At 40.7% G+C, this 20,288-nt stretch overlaps 1 protein-coding gene across 7 annotated transcripts in view; it reads left to right on the top strand.

Moving 5' to 3' along the window:
• The window catches only part of pde4ba (phosphodiesterase 4B, cAMP-specific a), a 621,169-nt gene that overhangs the window by 545,396 nt on the left and 55,485 nt on the right, over nt 1-20,288 (top strand). For 5 of the 7 annotated variants that reach the window (XM_043699424.1, XM_043699422.1, XM_043699423.1 and 2 more), the window contains one exon: nt 5,103-5,215. The exons of 1 other annotated variant lie outside the window; for it this stretch is intronic. In XM_043699424.1, the coding sequence (XP_043555359.1) occupies nt 5,103-5,215 (113 nt within the window). The remainder of the gene's footprint in view (nt 1-5,102; nt 5,216-20,288) is intronic. One more of the 7 variants, XM_043699425.1, reaches the window with a different exon arrangement.

The raw sequence follows: 20,288 nt of genomic DNA, 5'->3' as shown, positions 1-20,288 counted from the left end.
AATTCTATATCTTGATCTTCCCAGTCAAGTAATTTCTTACTCCTGCACAAAACACATCCTTAATTCAAATAGTTGCTGCAATTCCTTGTTCTTTCACCCTATTTGTACAAAATATCAAATACTCTTGTTAATTCAGTTTCCAACTTTGGTCATTTTGCAACCGTGTCTCTGTAATGGCTACCATTATTTCAGTTTGTGCAGTCAATTTATCCCATTTCATTATCATTGCTGCATCCATTTAGACTTTAATGTATTAATTTAACTTTTTTCTCCAATCTGACTCTATGTGCTATTGCACTCTCATGTTTGTACACTGTATCAATTTCTGTCACATGTTTTGGTTTCAATTTCCCACATCACCTCCCTGCACGATGGAGATATTTTTAAACCCTGACTTCGATATTTTTGAACCCTGACTTCAGGTAAGTGATATAGTCTTTGCAACTGGGCTTCTCTGTTCAGAGATCAGTGTCTATCCCTCTAGCCACAATTCACTTGGTATTGGAGTCCTTTTTATACTCTCTATTTGACTGGCCAAATTTGGTACCACAGCACCATAGGCATTTTGCTTCATGAACAGCTGCAGTCCATTTGCTATAGATAGACCCACATTTCCATTAGGAGCACAGGAATTGGAGGATAGAGCAGATGAATGCATGGCTGAGGAGCTGGTGTATGGGAGAAGGATTCACATTTTTGGATCATTCGAAGCTGATTTGGGGTAGAAGTGACCTGTACAAGAAGGACGGATTGCACCTAAATTGGAAGGGGACTATATACAGGCAGGGAGATTTGCTAGAGATGCTCGGGAGGATTTAAACTAGTAAGATGGGGGTGGGATCCAGGGAGATAGTGAGGAAAAAGATCAATCTGAGACTGCTCCAGTTGAGAACAGAAGCGAGTCAAACAGTCAGGGCAGGCAGAGACAAGGTAGAACTAATAAATTAAACTGCATTTCTTTCAATGTAAGGGGCCTAACAGGGAGGGCAGATAAATTCGGGGCGTGGTTAGGCATATGGGACTGGGATATCATAGCAATTACAGAAACATGGCTCAGGAATGGGCAGGACTGGCAGCTTAATGTTCAAGGATACAGATGCTATAGGAAGGATAGAAAGGGAGGCAAGAGAGGAGGGGGAGCGGCCTTTTTGAAAAGGGATAGCATTACAGCTGTGCTGAGGGAGGATATTTATGAAAATCCAGGGAAGATATTTGGGTGGAACTGAGAAATAAGAAAGGGATGATCACCTTATTGAGGTTATATTACAGACTCCCTAATAGCCAGAGGGAAATTGAGAAACAAACTTGTAAGAAGATCTCAGCTATCTGTAAGAATAATAGGGTGGTTATGGTAGGGAATTTTAACTTTCCAAATATCAACTGGGACTGCCATAGTGTTAAAGGTTTAGATGGAGAGGAATTTGTTAAGTGCGAACAAGACAATTTTCTGGTTCAGTATGTGGATGTACCTACTAGAGAAGGTGCAAAACTTGACCTACTCTTGGGAAATAAGGCAGGGCAGGTGACTGAGGTGTCAGTGGGGGAGCACTTTGGGGCCAGTGACCATAATTCTATTTGTTTTAAAATAGTGATGGAAAAGGATAGACCAGATCTAAAAGTTGAAGTTCTAAATTGGAGAAAGGCCAATTTTGACAGTATTATGCAAGAACTTGCAAAAGCTGGTTGGAGGCAGATGTTCGCAGGTAAAGGGACGGCTAGAAAATGGGAAGCCTTCAGAAATGAGATAACGAGAATAGAGAGAAAGTACAGTCCTGTTGTGGTGAAAGGGAAGGCTGGTAGGTATAGTGAATGCTGGATGACTAAAGAAATTGAGGGTTTGGTTAAGAAAAAGCAGGTAGCATGTGTCAGATATAGACAGAATAGATCGAGTGAATCCTTAGAAGAGTAGAGAGGGAGTAGGAGTATACTTAGGAGGGAAATCAGGAGGGCAAAAAGGTGACATGAGATAGCTTTGGCAAATAGCGTTAAGGAGAATCCAAAGGGTTTTTACAAATACATTAAGGAATAATAGGTAACTAGGGAGAGAATAGGGCCCCTCGAAGATCAGCAAAACAATCTTTCTGTGGAGCCGCACACAATGGGGGAGATACTAAATGAGTATTTTGCATCAGTATTTACGGTGGAAAGAGACATGGAAGATATAGAATGTAGGAAACTCGATGGTGACATCTTGAAAAATGTCTATATTACAGAGGAGGAAGTGCTGGATGTCTTGAAATGCACAAAAGTGAATAAATCCCCAGGACCTGATCAGGTGTACACTAAAACTCTGGGAAGCTAGGGAAATGATTGCTGGGCCTCTTACTGAGATATTTGTATCATCGATAGTCACAGGTGAGGTGCCAGAAGACTGGAGGTTGGCTAACATGGTGCCATTCTTTAAGAGGGGTGATAAGGATAAGCTAGGGAACTATATACCAGTGAGCCTGACGTCAGTGTTTGGAAAGTTATTGGAAGGAATCCTGAGAGACAGGATACACGTGTATTTGGAAAGGCAAGGACTGATTAGGAATAGTCAACATGGCTTTGTGTGTGGGAAATCATGTCTCACAAATTTGATTGAATATTTTGAGAAAGTAACAGCGGATTGATGAGGGCAGAGTGGTAGATATGATCAATATGGACTTCAGTAAGGCATTCAACAAGGTTCTCCATGGGAGACTGATTAGCAAGGTTAGATCTCATGGGGTGAACTAGCCATTTGAATAGAGAACTGGTTCAAAGGTAGAAGACAGAGGATGGTGATGGGAGGTTGTTCCTCAGACTGGAGGCCTGTGACCAGTGGAGTCCATAAGGATCAGTGCTGGGTCACTACTTTTCATCATTTATATAATTGATTTGGATGCGAGCATAAGTATAGTTAGTAAGTTTGCAGATGACACGGAAATTGGAGGTGTAGTGGACAGTGAAGAAGGTTACCTCAGATTACAACAGGATCTTGATCAGATGGGCCAATGGGCTGAGAAGAGGCAGATGGAGTTTAATTCCGATAAATGTGAGGTGCTGCATTTTGGGAAAGCAAATCTTAGTAGGACTTATACACTTAATGGTAAGGTCCTGGGGAGTGTTGCTGAACAAAGAGACCTTGGAGTGGGGGTTCATATCTCCTTGAAAGTGGAGTCGCAGGTAGATAGGATAGTGAAGGTGGTGTTTGGTATGAGTATTGAGTGTCGGAGTTGGGAGGTCATGTTGCGGCTGTACAGGACATTGGTTAGGCAACTGTTGGAATATTGCGTGCAATTCTGGTCTCCTTCCTATCGGAAAGATGTTGTGAAGTGAAACTTGAAAGGGTTCAGAAAAGATTTACAAGCATATTGCCAGGGTTGGAGGGGTTGAGCTGGAAGAGGCTGAACAGGCTGGGGCTGTTTTCCCTGGAGTGTCGGAGGCTGAGGGGTGATCTTATAGAGGTTTACAAAATTATGAGGGGCATGGGTAGGATAAATAGACCAAGTCTTTTCCCTGGGGTGGGGGAGTCCAGAACTAGAGGGCATAGGTTTCGGGTGAGGGGGGAAAGATATAAAAGAGACCTAAGGGGCAACCTTTTCACGCAGAGGGTGGTACGTGTATGGAATGAGCTGCCAAAGGATGTGGTGGAGGCTGGTACAATTGCAACATTTAAGAAGCATTTGGATGGGTATATGAATAGGAAGGGTTTGGAGGGATATGGGCCGGGTGCTGACAGGTGGGACTAGATTGGGTTGGGATATCTGGTCGGCATGGATGGGTTGGACCAAAGGGTCTGTTTCCATACTGTACATTTCTGACTCTAAATTCCAGGATTTTGACCATGAGACACTGAAGAAACAGCCATATATTTCAAAGTTAGGAAGGTAAATGGCTCAGCAGGAAACTTGCAGGTATTACTGTTGTCATGTATTTGTTACCCTTATCCAACCAGATGGCAGTGGTTTTGCGTTTGGAAGCTGCTGTATAAGAAGCCTTGGTGAATTTCTGCTGTACATCTTGGAGTATAGTAGAGTTTCAAATTTAGATGTGGACATAAATCCTTAACTTTGTTTTTGTCTCCATAGATGCTTCTTAACTTGCATTGTTTCTGTCGCATTTTCTGTTCTGATTTCAGATTTCCAGCATCTGTAGTGTTTTATTTTTGAACTTACAATGAACACTTCTTCATAATTTATTGTGTTATTGAATCAACTACACTGGAGATTGTTTTCCGGGTTCAAGAAATGTTTGTTTCTTTAAATTCTGTTACTCTCCTATTGCAATAATAACCCCACTTTGAATTGTATTCAATCCTTGGGTAATTTAAATAAGTGTGACTGTTGTATCAAGTTTAGATTACCCTGATCCTAGAATTCGGTGAGATTTTGCAGTGTATTTTTATTGACTGGTTGAATGGATTGCTATCTTGTGGTATGAAAATCCAGTCCAGGGTTTCTGCCTGATTTTTGGCTGGGTCCCGAAGTTTTTTGCCATTTCCGTTCAGTTAAACTTTGTATAACTACAAACACATTAATGAAAAAAAACTTAATTTGGCACTCACTGAGAAGGGGGGACTCCCTTGTGTGAATTTATCTAAAGATCTTATTATTCTACTCATGAAATTGTGGAAAACCCGTCACACAAGTGGCGAGCTGATTTGGTGTATCGAAGTGCACTTTTGCCTTGTTTGTTAGACCTCTTAAAAGTAGTTTTCCTCGAAACAGTTATATGTTGAAGTGAAGCTGACAAACTTTTCTCAAAAAGTAATTACACCGTAACGAAAATTGCTGTCCATAGTTTCACTCCAAAAGTAAACAACGCTCTGACTAATTTTATGTTGTAATTGTGACGTCTTCTTTGGGAAACCACCACCGAGCAAGACAAGCAGTGGAGAACTCTGTAGTATCATTTCGTAGCTCCCCTGTCGCATTTAGAAGAAAGATTTTGATTGATGAATTGCTGACATCCTGAATCAACGAACACTGCAACATATCGTTAATTCAGCAACCAGAGAGCGAGCCGGGGACGCGTGATGAAGGAACACTGTGCTCTGACTTTGGGCTGCTCAACTAATATCGATATGGACACTGTGCAGCAGCTGAACCCTGACTACATGCCTATGTGCTTGTTTACAGAAGAATCCTACCAAAAGTTAGCCATGGAGACTCTGGAAGAATTAGATTGGTGTTTGGACCAACTTGAGACAATACAGACCTACCGGTCAGTCAGTGAGATGGCTTCCAACAAGGTAAGAAATTATTTCTATGTGATCATGCTTGCGATGTAAAGAATGCAAAATTGCCCGACTGCAATGTGTTCAAAAAAAGGCTGTTTAAACTTTTTTTGTTATTTACGTCCTGGTTAGTTTATATTTTGCATAGGTGACATTTTCGTTGATCACTTTTTTTATAAACGCTTAATACAAATTTTATGTGAAAATCTTCATGTGTGAATCTAAAACCAAATCAAAGAACTGCTAAAAAGGAAATTTCTGGGCGATTGACTGGAAATTTCTGTAAGTTCCACCTACTGATCTCTGTTACCTGGCTGGTGAGAGTTCCGGAGTTACACTCCATAGCAGTATCCTGATGGATTGGAAAGATTGAACAAATGTCTATTATAAATACTTAATTTCTGTGAGTTAACTTTATTGTTACTATCTATAAAGATTTATTACTAGTAGAATAAAGAAACCATGTTTTATAATCCTCGTGCAATTCTGTTTTTAAATTGCCTGTCACCCTAAGAGACAGATGAATAACTGTAGCTACTTTGAAATGCCATTTAATGTTATGGCACTTCAGTTGATTATATAGCAACAAATCAAAGATAATAGTCAAAAATGCAGCTACAGTTCAACTGAATACATAAGGTTATGGAAAAGCAGATTAAATGCTTGTACAGATTAAATAGGTGACAAAGTGTAAAGATTACTAGCAAAAATTCAGTAGCTATTCACATCAGGATAAATGTTCAGGGGTTTAGGGGATGTAGTTTAAAACATAAGAACAGCCCTTTATGGGCCCTTTCACACCTGCTTCATCATTCAGTAAATTAATGTCTGAGCTGCTTCATGAATTCCATTTTTCTGCCCTATGCAACATTGCATTGTCACTGGGTGGAAAATTTCAAATCTCTCAATGCTGTGTGCAAAGAATTTTCTCCTTGTCTCAATTGCTAAGCCCTTATAAGGCAAGATTCTCCATCCAGGGGGAAAACAAAATCCTCTCAGCATTTATTTTAGTGAGACCAAATAGTTTGTTATATCAGTATGTTAACTTTGTGATTTATGTACAAAGACCACACAAATCCCTCCGCACTAGGCTCTGACCTTTTAAAATAGCTTTCTTTTTTCAATCTTCCAAACTGGATTATTTCTTTCTTTCTCCATCCTGTCATTATAGTCAATTTATACTTCATAATGGTAAGAGGGCATTAGTGATTAAGACCATGTTAGAGAAAAACAGTAAAAAAATTCAGATATATTCAGTTATATCTGAATTCAGTAAACATTCATATAAAGTTAGACAACTTGAATGTTCTAAACAAAGATGCTGCAGATGGAAGATGTGTAGGAACTAACAATATGGATTTCACCCAAATGGCTATTTTGATCTAAAACTAAACTTTCCTCTTCAGATTTTATGAATTCCTTCTTATTTGGACTATATTTACTCCTTCGTTTATTGTCCTAACTATCACCTTAGTTATTCATTCATCAAAACACTGATTTAAGCAATTTAAGAGCAGTCCATCCCCATAGAGCAAATCCTTCATTCCCAGTTATTTTGCCAGTATCCCATGATCTGAAATTTCTCCCTCCTCCCCACATCCCCCAACCACTTTTAGTCATGCATTCAGGTAGTATGGTGGCTCAGTGGTTTGCACTAGCGTCTCACAGTGCCAAGGACACAAAGTCAATTCCACCCTCATGTGACTGTGTGGAGTTTGCACATTCTCCCTGTGTCTGCGTGGTGTTTTCCTCCTGGTGCACTGGTTTCCTCCCACAGTTCAAAGATATGCAAGCTAAGTGGATTTGCCATAGGAAAGTTAGGGTAGCGTGTGTATGTGATGCTCTTTGGAAGGTCAACGTGGACTCAATTGGCCGAATGGCCTGCTTCCACACTGTAAGGATTCTATGATTTAAGTTTAACTATTGTGGATGCTTTAAATCTGAAACAAACACAGGACATGTTGGAGAAACTCAGCAGGGCTGACAGCATCTGTGAAGAAAGAAACAAGAGTTAATGTTTTGAGTTTGATATGACTTTTCAGAATGGCTTTGCAGAAAATCATATCAGACTCGAAATGTTAACTCTCTTTCTCTCCACAGATGCTGCCAGACTTGATTAATTTCTCCAAAATTTATTTAAACTTCAAATCTATTTGACCTATTCCATATTGTACGTCACTTAGGTTCTTTCCAGAAATAATTTCCTTTTGAGGTTTTGTTTTGTGTATCATATCTTAGCTTCCTAAGCTCACACAACAGAATTCCATTCTTAGTTTTATCTGTACCCTTTATTCATGTATGAATTGTGTCTAAAGGATCCTCTGCACCTTTCTCTAGCCTCGTGGAGACATACTTAACCCCTGACAGAGGGTAACTATCACTTTTTTAAGGACTTCTGGTTAAGGCTGCACCAGTATGGTTTTGATTCACACTGGTAGTTAAGTATCCCATACACATTGGATAATGGCAAAAGCTAAGACTTGCTACAGGTGAGATCCCCTCACCTAACGGAATTGCAGCCACATCCTGCTTTCCCTGACTGCTAAATATTAAACCATGCCCAACCACATGAATATGTGTGTGTTCTGAGTCAAAATGTCACGGTATCTCTGTCACTCCTTGTTGCTTTACAATCTCTATGCCTCGGTTTTGAGGTCAACTTTGAACCGAAGTTCTTTGACTTATGTACACTTACCACAAATAAAGCTTCCTGATTTCATACTGGTCTTCACAAACTTCACAACACCATATCTCCTGTACTGACATCTAAATTTATACATTTAATTAACTGATGCTTTATAGGAGTAATTCACTCAGCCATTCAAACAGTTCAGCTGTATTTTGGTATATAATATGCTGGTTTGAAGTGAACTGGAAAGGTTTGGTGCTTTAAAGTTCTACAATAAGACAGAAAAGGTACGTATAACAGGTACAGCAATGTGGACGTTTTGTATTGCGTTGGACTGCATTTTGTTTTGATGGGAAATGTTTCCATGAGTTTTTAAGTTGAACATCCTTCTTTTCTTAGCTTGAACAGTTGCTGTTCAGCAAAAAAGGTGTTGCAATCCTGTGGGAGTCATAAAGGGGAAGGAAGACTGAACGTTGTACATTCTAAGGAAAAATTATTTTACATTTTATTTGTTCATAAGTGTTCAAAATCTATTGGTATGTCATATTAATGTGGTTAACTACATCACTTACATAAAAATCATACATGCTGCTTGGCCTTCCCCACACAAAAGTTATATCCCAACAATTTTCATGTGTAAAGATTGTGCACCATTAAATGTTTAACTTTAGTTAGAATGGGACAGTCTGGGGGTAAAATCAGAATAATATTTGTGTGTTGAAATAAAGGTTAAGGGTAGTCATGACTCTGTATTCAAAAACAGGATGCCTGGATTCCTAATAACTATGAAAGGAAGACCAGTCAGTGAAACAATGTGGAGTGGAAAATATAGTCCAAATGTGAGCGCATTGATTGCAATTGCACAAACACTGACTGTTCCTCTGACCAGACCATTACCAAGTTCCTGATTGTGTCACTGAAGCTAAAAGACGTCATTGCAGACTGATAGTAGACACCATGCATCTGTTTAAAGAGTGACTCGCATTTCCTGTCTCATTCCTGGCTCCTTCAGAGAATTGCAAAGACGCTCAGACATCCGGAATGTAGGCATATGCAACTACTAATCTCCAATTCAGAATATTGAATACAGATAATCAACTAAATGCTACTATGGTTAACCAATACTAAAGTAAGATTGATAAGCTATAAGTTCATTCCAAATATCTAACTAATGCTACACAGTGCTAGCATTATTAATATAAGTTGCTGTTGTGAAATTTGTTTTGGGTGGGAAGTGAGAACACCCAGAAAAACTGCGTCATTTTCCCTATAATGATGCAAGTGTAAGTGGAAAACAATGAGATGTTTTGATACAATATAGGTAATGCACTTCCTTTTTGGTTTATAAAACATTCTTTGTATTCAATAGTTCAACTTTATATTGCCCTTTCCTTAATCATACCTGTTTAGTGAATTACATCACATGACATTTCGACAATTACACCTTAAAATGTCCATATTACAGAGGAGAAGGAGCTGGATGTCTTAAAACACAATATTATGTGCAATTCTGGTCTTCCTCCTATTGGAAGGATGTTGTGAAACTTGAAAGGGTTCAGAAAAGATTTACAAGGATGTTGCCAGGGTTGAAGGATTTGAGCTATAGGAAGGGGCTAAATAGGTTGGGGCTATTTTCCTTGGAGCATCGGAGGCTGAGGGGTGACCTTGTAGAGGTTTATAAACAATGAGGGGCATGGATAGGGTAAATAGACAAGTCTTTTCCCTGGGATTGGGGGAGGGGGGATCCAGAATGAGAGGGCCTATGTTTATGATGAGAGGGGTGATGTTTTCACACCGAGGATGGTGCATGTATGGAATGATCTACCAGAGCAGGTAGTGATGCATTTAAAAGACATCTAGATGGGTATATGAATAGGAAGTGTTTAGAGGGATATGGGCCAAGTACTGTTTAATAGGACTAGATTAGGTTAGGATATCTGGTCAGCATGGACGAGTGGACGAAAGGGTCTGTTTCCGTGCTGTATGTCTCTGTGACTCTATGACTGTATATGTCAATCATCAGAAGGTATATAGAGTCAATATTGGAACTAACAGGACAGACATCATGACAAGGTATCTTAGTGGCTTCATTTACATACAAGAGAATTACACTCTTTAATACCATGAGCTGGAAATATGCCAATATGATTGGGGGCAAGAATCCAGTAAGTTGAACTTGGACACTCCAGTGGCAATTCTGGTGTGAAGTTAAATATTTCAGTGCTTAGAGAAGTATATCACTTTTTTTTTTGTTTGAGGAGTGGCTCACTTGCCATTGCAGGCATCTAATTTTCACATTAAATTCTATTGGACCTGATATGATAAGATACAGTTCCGAAACTTAACAAAAACCTATTTAATGCAGCTGTGTGCCAAAGTTCTATTTTCCACAATAGCCATCCTACAGAATTTTGCGTAAAACTGAAATTAGTACCATTGAAATTTGAGTCTCTTGCAACAGCACTGAACTGTTGAAAGGGTTGTTTGAGATTAGGGAGGGGATTTTACATAGAAAGCAGAATGTTTGTGGACATACTATCAGCCGCTTGCATTTTGTGAGAGGTATTGGTTGAGGATGAACTGACATTTGATAAGATTCAGGGTTAACTCTCAATCTGAGCTCAATTGCAACAGGCCCTTAAATGTGGAGCATTGTCCATACCTCCATGGTTATCAGAAGATGCAGTAGTGCCTCTCCTCCACTGGTTCTCACAATTCCCTCTTATCACATGCAATCTTATCCTGCACAAAGGAAAAAATGTTTATGAATTGCTATCATTATGAATCACTATGCATTAAGGTAATATCGAAAAGGGTGGCATTGGAAAAGCATAGCAGGTCAGGCAGCATCTGAGGAGCAGGAGAGTTAACGCTTTGAGAATAAGCCATTCATCAGGAATGTGCCTGACATCGTTTTCACATACATTCAGCTATGAAGTGTATATGTAAGGCTTGCAGCAATGGTAAGTGTGTGAGGGTGAAATTGAACATCTTAAAGGTAAGTATGAGTTCAGATTGCTGAGTAATGGGGTTTTAAAAATGTGTTGCTGGAAAAGCGCAGCAGGTCAGGCAGCATCAAGGGAACAGGAGAATCGACGTTTCAGGCATAAGCCCTTCTTCAGGAAGAAGGGCTTATGCCCGAAACGTCGATTCTCCTGTTCCTTTGATGCCGCCTGACCTCCTGCGCTTTTCCAGCAACACATTTTTAAGCTCTGATGTCCAGCATCTGCAGTCCTCACTTTCTCCTGAGTAATGGGGTTGTAGTGTATTGAGCTTGAGCTGGGTAATCCGAGATGGAGGACGGGAAAAATTTCTAGCTGTAACAGCTGCTCCTTGTTTTTTGAGGTATTTTAGGTGCTAGAGGTGATTTCCTCGAATTCCAGGAGCAGCAATTACTGTCTCCTATGCTGTTGCATTGTTTTGGAACTTTGGAAAAAGAAAGTCAAAACAACAGCAGTTTAAAATGGAGAAGAACAGACAAAGGAAGCACATGGTGAGGACAGTGCGGGGGGGGGAGAGAGAGAGAGAGAACCTGCACAGTTACTGTTTTTGCTGTTTGAATTCATGTATCGCTGGACATCGGAGTTCGTCTGGGAAAATTAACAAACAGTGAAATTCACAACTAATGTTGGAGGAACCTGTTTGGGTGAAATTCACAGCACAGAATCAGATAAGTTAATCGTTGTTTTAAGTGTGTCCAACAGAGAGGCTGCAGTGGTGAGTAGAGTGGGTTCTTTCTTGATTATATGTTTTTGGAGATATGTCTCTTGATTAAACTTAAAATATAAGCCATAACTATTAATTTAACCTGGGGCAGTGTTTTGTAGAGGAATAAGATGGTGTTATTTTCTGGGTCTGTAGATTGTGAAGGAGCAAAAATGGCTATTTGTCAGATGTGGGAGTTTAAAGAGAGTTTAAGGGTTACTGCGGATTATATCTGCCATAAATGCTGTCGGCTACGAATCTTATCAGATCGAATGGATCAGTTGGAGAGACAGTTAGAAGCAATGAGGAATTTGCAACAGCATCAGTATATGATGGATGCTAGTTTATAGGAAGGGGGGAAAGTCTCAGATACAGTCACAAACAGGTATGCTGTTTTGGAAAATGTAGGAGGTGATGGATTCTCAGGGGAACGTAGCACGAACTGCCACGTTTCTGGTCTTGAGACAGGATCTAATGCAATGAGGTGTATGTCGGCTTCCATTTGTGTTAGGGGATTCTGTAGTCCGAGGTCCGTGGCCAGCAGTGAAAAAGCAGAATGGTGAGTTGCTTTCATGGTGCCAGGATCAAGGATGTCTCAGAGAGGGTGCAGAATGTTCTCACGGGGAAAAGAGGCCAGCAAGAGGTCATTGTCCACATTGGAACCAACGACATAGGAAGGGAAAAGGTAGAGATTCTGAAGGGAGATTACAGAGAGTTGGCAGAAATTTAAAAATGAGGTCCTCAAGAGTAGTAATATCTGGATTACTCCCAGTGCTACGAGCTAGTGAGGGCAGGAATAGGAGGATAGAGCAGATGAATGCATGGCTGAGAAGCTGGTGTATGGGAGAAGGATTCATATTTTTGGATAATTGGAATCTCTTTTGGGGTAGAAATGACCTGAACAAGGAGGATGGATTGCACCTAAATTGGAAGGGGACTAATATACTGGCAGGGAAATTTGCTACAGCTGCTCGGGAGGATTTAAACTGATAAAGTGAGGGGTGGGACCCAGGGAGGTAGTGAGGAAAAAGATCAATCTGAGACTGGTACAGTTGAGAACACAAGCGAGTCAAACAGTCAGGGCAAGCAGGGACAAGGTAGGACTAATAAATTAAACTACATTTATTTCAATGCAAGGGGCCTAACAGGGAAGGCAGATGAACTCAGGGCATGGTTAGGAACATGGGACTGGGATACCATAGCAATTACAGAAACATGGCTCAGGGATGGGCAGGACTGGCAGCTTAATGTTCCAGGATACAAATGCTACAGAAAGGATAGAAAGTGAAGCAAGAGAGGAGGGGGAGTGGTATTTTTGATGAGGTATGTGTTGTGAGGGAGTTGTGTTGTGTTGTTGTGTTGTGTTGTATTTACAGCTGTGTTGAGGGAGGATATTCCTGGAAATACATCCAGGGAAGTTATTTGGGTGGAACTGAGAAATAAGGAAGGGATGATCACCTTATTGGGATTGTATTATAGACCCCGAATAGTCAGAGGGAAATTGAGAAACAAACTTATAAAGAGATCTCAGCTATCTGTAAGAATAATAGGGTGGTTATGGTAGGGGATTTTAACTTTCCAAACATAGACTGAGACTGCCATAGTGTTAAGGGTTGAGATGGAGAGGAATTTGTTAAGTGCGTACAAGACAATTTTCTGATTCAGTATGTGGATGTACCTACTAGAGAAGGTGCAAAACTTGACCTACTCTTGGGAAATAAAGCAGGGAAGGTGACTGAGGTATCAGTGGGCGACCATAATTCTATTAGATTTAAACTAGTGATGGAAAAGGATAGACCAGATCTAAAAGTTGAAGTTCTAAATTGGAGAAAGGCCAATTTTGACGGTATTAGGCAAGAAGTTTTGAAAGCTGGGGGCAGATGTTCACAAGTAAAGGGACGGCTGGAAAATGGGAATCCTTTAGAAATGAGATAACGAGAATCCAGAAAAAGTATATTCCTTTCAGGGTGAAAGGAAAGGCTGGTAGGTATAGGGAATGCTGGATGACTAAAGAAATTGAGGGTTTGGTTAAGAAAAAGAAGGAAGCATATTTAAGGTATAGGCAGGATAGATCAAATGAATCATTAGAGGAGTATAAAGGAAGTAGGAGTATACTAGAGAGGGAAATAAGGAGGGCAAAAAGGGGACACGCGATAGCTTTGGCAAATAGAATTAAGGAGAATCCAAAGGGTTTTTACAAATACATTAAGGACAAAAGAGTAACTGGGAAGAGAATAGGACCACCCAAAGTTCGACAAAGTGGCCTTTGTGTGGAGCTGCATAAAATGGGGGAGATACTAAACGAGTATTTTGCATCAGTATTTACTGTGGAAATGGATATGAAAGATATAGACTGTAGGGAAATAGATGATGACATCTTGCAAAATGTCCAGATTACAGAGGAGGAAGTGCTGGATATCTTGAAACGGGTAAAGATGGATAAATCCCCAGGACTTGATCAGGTGTACCCTAGAAATCTATGGGAAGCTAGAGAAGTGATTGCTGGGCTTCTTGCTGAGATATTTGTATCATCGATAGTCACAGCTGAGGTGCTGGAAGACTGGTGGTTGGCTAACGTGGTGCCACTGTTTAAGAAGGGTGGTAAAGACAAGCCAGGGAACTATAGCCCGGTGAACCTGACCTCTGTGGTGGGCAAGTTGTTGGAGGGAATCCTGAGGGACAGGATGTATATGTGTTTGGAAAGGCAAGGACTGATTAGGGATAGTCAACATGGCTTTGTGCATGGGAAATCATGTCTCACAAACTTGATTGAGTTTTTTGAGAAAGTAACAAAGAGGATTGATGAGGGCAGAGTGGTAGATGTGATCTATATGGACTTCAGTAAGGCGTTTGACACGGTTCCCCATGGGAGACTGATTAGCAAGGTAAGATCTCATGGAATACAGGGAGAACTAGCCATTTGGATACAGAACTGGCTCAAAGATGGAAGACAGAGGGTGATGGTGGAGGGTTGTTTTTCAGACTGGAGGCCTGTGACTAGTGGAGTGCCACAAGGATCGGTGCTGGGTCCTCTACTTTTTGTCATTTACATAAATGATTTGGATGCGAGCATAAGAGGTACAGTTCGTAAGTTTGCAGATGACACCAAAATTGGAGGTTTAGTGGACAGCGAAGAGGGTTACCTCAGATTACAACAGGATCTTGACCAGCTGGGCATGTGGTCTGTGAAGTAGCAGATGGAGTTTAATTCAGATAAATGCGAGATGCTGCATTTTGGGAAAGTAAATCTTAGCAGGACTTATACACTTAATGGTAAGGTCCTAGGGAGTGTTGCTGAACAGAGACCTTGGAGTGCAGGTTCTTAGCTCCTTGAAAGTGGAGTCGCAGGTAGATAGGATAGTGAAGAAGGCGTTTGGTACACTTTCTTTTACTGGTCAGAGTACTGAGTTCAGGAGTTAGGAGGTCATGGTGCGGCTGTACAGGAAATTGGTTAGGCCACTGTTGGAATATTGCGTGCAATTCTGGTCTCCTTCCTATCGGAAAGATGTTGTGAAACTTGAAAGGGTTCAGAAAAGATTAACAAGTATGTTGCCAGAGTTGGAGGATTTTAGCTATAGGGAGAGGCTGAACAGGCTGGGGCTGTTTTCCCTGGAGCGTCTGAGGCTAAGGGGTGATCTTATAGCGGTTTACAAAATTATGAGGGGCATGGATTGGGTAAATAGTCTTTTCCCTGGATTCAGGGAGTCCAGAACTAGAGGGCATAGGTTTAGGGTGAGAGGGGAAAGATATAAGAGACATAAGGGGCAACGTTTTCACGCAGAAGGTAGTATGTGTATGGAATGAGTTGCCAGAGGATGTGGCAGAGGCTGGTACAATTTCAACATTTAAGAGGCATTTGGATGGGTATATGAATAGGAAGGGTTTGGAGGGATATGGGGCGGGTGCTGGCAGTTGGGACTAGATTTGGTTGGGATATCTGGTCGGCATGGACGGGTTGGTCCGAAGGGTCTGTTTCCATGCTGTATATCTCTATGACTCTGAGTAGTGAGGTTGGTGGTGTATTGGATAGGAGCTGCTATTGGAACATAGGTTCACAGGCCTTGAGCACTTGTGTGATATCACTTCAGCCAGGTCTTTAGGGCATTCACTGACCACAAAGTCCCATTCTCTTTGCAGGATATTTCTTGAGGGTCTCCCTGTTCTTGACAGAAACATCATCTCTCTCCTTTCTATCATTTGGACTAAAGCCTCCAGCACCACATCAGAGAACATGGTGGCCTCTTTTCATCCTCCTGTCCCATGAGTAGTTTACTTGCTTTCATTCAGAATAGTCCCTCCAGCTTCTGCAGTCTGAATGCATTGTGCCTTTAAGGAGGACAAACAACCTTTGAAAGGCGTGGACTATCCATAGCTCGTTTTAGTTTCCGTTTTCATGCACTCCGATCCCCTGCTCAGCATTAAGGTAGTCAGTAGTATATTTCATACAGGGTTACTCACTGTAATCATCGTGATGAAGAAACACCACAAAGATTATGTGCAGCTTGCATCGCCTTGACCACGGCCTAATTGAGTGTCACAGTTTCATTTCCAGCTAAAGAACTTCACTGAAAATTTTGCCCAGGATATCATTAGTATAAGCTGTGATAATGTTGCATGAAGGTGAAGAAATCTGTATAGAATTTCTGCTTTTGGGCTCAGTTAACTATTAAAATGGCATTTTACCCTTTCATTGTTGTGTGTACACTGGTGAGAAATGTGGTGGAGTATAGAGAAAATGGGGAAAAAAAATCCCCAAGTTGCCTTATTCACTGGAAAGCCACTGGTGTAAACTGATAATGAGTGCATCTATGGGTGGCTGATGAAAGAATTCCCTGGTCAAAAAGGGAGGTTCTGCATCATGCCAACTTCTATTCCCAACTCCATGGCTAATTAACATTCCAAATGGAGCACAAAGGGGAATCAGATGTTTTTCAAAATTAAAATTTACTATCAATATTTCACATTGATTTTACCTCATTCATCTGTTGAAACTAGCTTAGTCAGAAAGCTAAATATACTGGCACACCTCATTTGATAAGGTATAGCACCACCATGTAAACCGACTCTGTTCCTTGCTAACTTTGTAGTCAGACCCTCTCACCTTATGCATGCCCTTTATCAATAATGTGTACATCCAAAGCATCACAGTTCTGACTCTGTTATGTCCTTGCATTTAGATAATTTGTTGGAAGACTGTTGTAAACTTTGCTGTCACGCACATTCAAATCACATCAGTTTTGTATGTGCTGTGCATTTGTCTTACAGTTGTGCCATTCAAAGTATATTCTCTCACTGAACTATATTATTGACACATACACAGCTTCTCACTCAATATCATCAGCTTCCCTATGTGAAGAAAGCTTTTTTAAAGCTTTTAATTGTTAATGTTTCTGGTGGATGTCTGCATCATTCACAATAATGCATGCAAATATCATATTTCATCCATGGGACCTGAAGTAGGGAGCATCTGTGGCACAATGCCTTTTATTGGGGAAAATTGGGGCACCGGGAAACTCTGTTTCCATCTCCGTAGCTGCTATATATTTACAGCTTTTTCAGTTTATATTTCAGATTTTCAATGTTCACTATTTTGTTTTTGGTTCATTTTATGACTGGTCTTAGCTGCATTCTGCATCCTTGTTGAATTTTCAGTTACTGTTTGCTACCTCAGTGTCCTGTTTACTGCATACACACAGGTTATATTCATGGAGAAGAAATGTTCTTGAAGCTATGCTTACAATTACATTTTACTTAAGTCACCTTCCGTAGAACAAAATTATTTTTGAGTTTGAAATAGGAATGCTACTTACCAGAAATGCTTTCGACACAGCATTTGTGAGAACCTAGTGAGGCAGGAGGAGGTGGTACGTGTATGAATGCAGGTCACGCATTTAAATGACTGTCTGTTAAAACATCAGACAGTTAAATAGCTTTATGCACTAACAAAACTCATAAAGATGGAGAAACCCAACAGATCTGCCATCATCTGTGAAGATAAATCAGTGTTAATATTTTGATTCCAATGACCAGATTCTCAATGTCCACTGTTCTTTGTTTTAGTGTAATGTTGTGCACTAGCTTGTTCTGCCTGGATGTTTAATTTTATTGATATATTCAAAGGCCTTATTTTCATACACTCAATGAATTACAAATGATGCTTGTGTAGTGCCTTGGTTTTCCAGTATTACCAGCCTCCCTTTCATTTTAATGCAAGTATCATTAAATTAACAAAATTAAATCATAAATTCAATGCACATAAAAATGGGCAGGTGTCAATGCAGAACAGTTGGGCTCTGGTAAGTTCAGTTGGTAAGTTGTTTGATGAAGATAATGTGCTTTTTCATGCCAAATGTAGCGTTAGGTGTGAGATTTTTGGTATACGGACTTCTGAAGTATGAAAATAAAACACATCTTGAAATGATGGCAAAATGCTCAATTAGCTGGCTTACATTTCACAAGATAATACTGGGAAAGTCTTTCAACCTATCTCTATTTATCCATCTAAAGCAATCCTAATATGCTGTTAATTGTAGCATCCATTTTAAAAAAAAATTGCAGGATTAGTACCTTCCCTACTCTATCTAAAATCTTGTTCCACATGATCCTCCTTTATGTGAAGAAGAATTCTATGATATCTCACCTAAAACTAACGATCTCCAGTTTGATCTTTAAATTGTTCTAATCCTGCATTTAAATTAGTTTAATGTAAACTAATATTTTAAGTTACTTTTTCTATCCCTTAACAATTGTATTACTCTTACAATATTGATCCTTTTCATCTGACTGGAAAATCCAGAATCCTTGAATCTTTCCTTGACTCAAATTTCATTTACTGAGATCATCTGTTCAAAGACATCAACATTTCACTACCTCTTTCTTCACTATCCACAACTCTACCAACCTTGGAGTCATCTACAAAGTTACTAACCCATCCTTCCACACTGTCATCCAGGTCATTTATAAAAATGATAAACAGCAGTGGAACCAAAACAGATCCTTGTGGTACACCACTAGCAACTGAACTCCAGGATGAAATTTCCCATCAACAACCGCTCTCTGTCTTCTTTCAGCTAGCCAATTTCTAATCCAAACCGCTAAGTCACCCTCAGTCCCATGCCTCCATATTTTGTGCAATAATCTATCGTGGGAAACCTCATCAAGTGCCTTACTGAAGTCCATATACACCACATCAATCGTTTTATACTCATTAACCTGTTTGGTCACCTTCTCAAGGAGCTTAATAAGGTTTGTGAGGCATGACCTACCTTTCTCAAAACAGTGTTGACTATCCCTATCAACTTACTCCTTTCTTGAAAATGATAAATCCTATCTCTTATAACCCATTCCAACACTTTGCACACAACCAAAGTAAGGCTCACTGGTCTATAATTAGCAGGGTTGTCTCTACTCCCCTTACTGAAAAGGGAACAACATTTGCTATCCTCCAGTCTTACAACATTATTCCTGTAGACAATGGCAATGTACAGATCAAAGCCAAAGGCTCGGCAATCTCCTCCCTGGCTTCCCAGAGAACCAGGAATAAATTCCATCCAGCCCAGGAACCTACCTATTTTCGCAGTTTCCAGAATTGTTAACATCTCCTCCTTGTGAACCTCAATCCCGTGTAGTCTAGTAGCCTCTATCTCCGTCTTATCCTTGACAATATTGTCTTTTTCCAGTGTGAATACTGACAATATTCATTTTGCTCTTCCCCCATCTCCTCTGACTCCATGCACAACTATCTTTGGCCCTAATCTTACTCTAGTCATTCTTTTAGTCCTGATATACCCACAGAAGGCCTTAGGGTTTTCCTTGATCCCATCCAGCAATGACTTCTTAAGTCCCCTCCTGGATTTTCTTAGCTCTCTCTTTAAGTTTTTCTGGCTAACTTGTAACACTCAAGCACCCTAATTGAGCCTTCCCGTTTCATCCTAACATAAGCCACCTTTTTCCTCTTGACAAGAGCTTCAACTTCTTTAGTGAACCACGGCTCCCAGGCTTGACAATTTCCTCCCTACCTGACGGGTACATACTTATCAAGGACCCACAACAGCTGCTCCTTGAATAAGCTCCACATTTCAATTGTGCCCATCCCCTGCAATTTCCTTACCCATCCTATGAATCCTAAATCTTGCCTAATTATGTCATAATTACCTTTCCCCAGCTATAACTCTTGCCCTGCATTATAACCTATCCCTTTACATCACTAAAGTAAACATAACCGAATTGTGATCAGTGTCACCAAAGTGCTCATCTACCCTCAAATCTAAGGAGAAAGTGAGGACTGCAGATGCTGGAGACCAGAGTTGAAAAATGTGATGCTGGAAAAACACAGCAGGCCAGGCAGCATCCGAGGAGCAGGAGAATTGATGTTTCGGGCATAAGCCCTTCTTCAGGAATGAGGCTGGTGTGCCAAGTGGGCGGTTTACTACAAACCGACCCACTCCCACAGCTACCTAGATTACACCTCCTCCCACCCTGTCCCCTGTAAAAACGCCATCCCATATTCCCAATTCCTTCACCTCTGCCGCATCTGCTCCCAGGAGGACCAATTCCACTACCGAATAACCCAAATGGCCTCCTTCTTCAAAGACCGCACTTTCCCCTCCGACGTGGTTGATGATGCTCTCCACCGTATCTCCTCCACTTCCCGCTCCTCCGCCCTTGAACCCCGCCCCTCCAATCGCCACCAGGACAGAACCCCACTGGTCCTCACCCTCCACCCTACCAACCTCCGGATACATCGTATCATCT

Source organism: Chiloscyllium plagiosum, chromosome 11, assembly GCF_004010195.1.
Source record: "Chiloscyllium plagiosum isolate BGI_BamShark_2017 chromosome 11, ASM401019v2, whole genome shotgun sequence".
Lineage (NCBI taxonomy): Eukaryota > Metazoa > Chordata > Chondrichthyes > Orectolobiformes > Hemiscylliidae > Chiloscyllium > Chiloscyllium plagiosum.
Note: the sequence above shows the minus strand (reverse complement) of the source record. Positions and strands in the feature narration are given on the sequence as shown.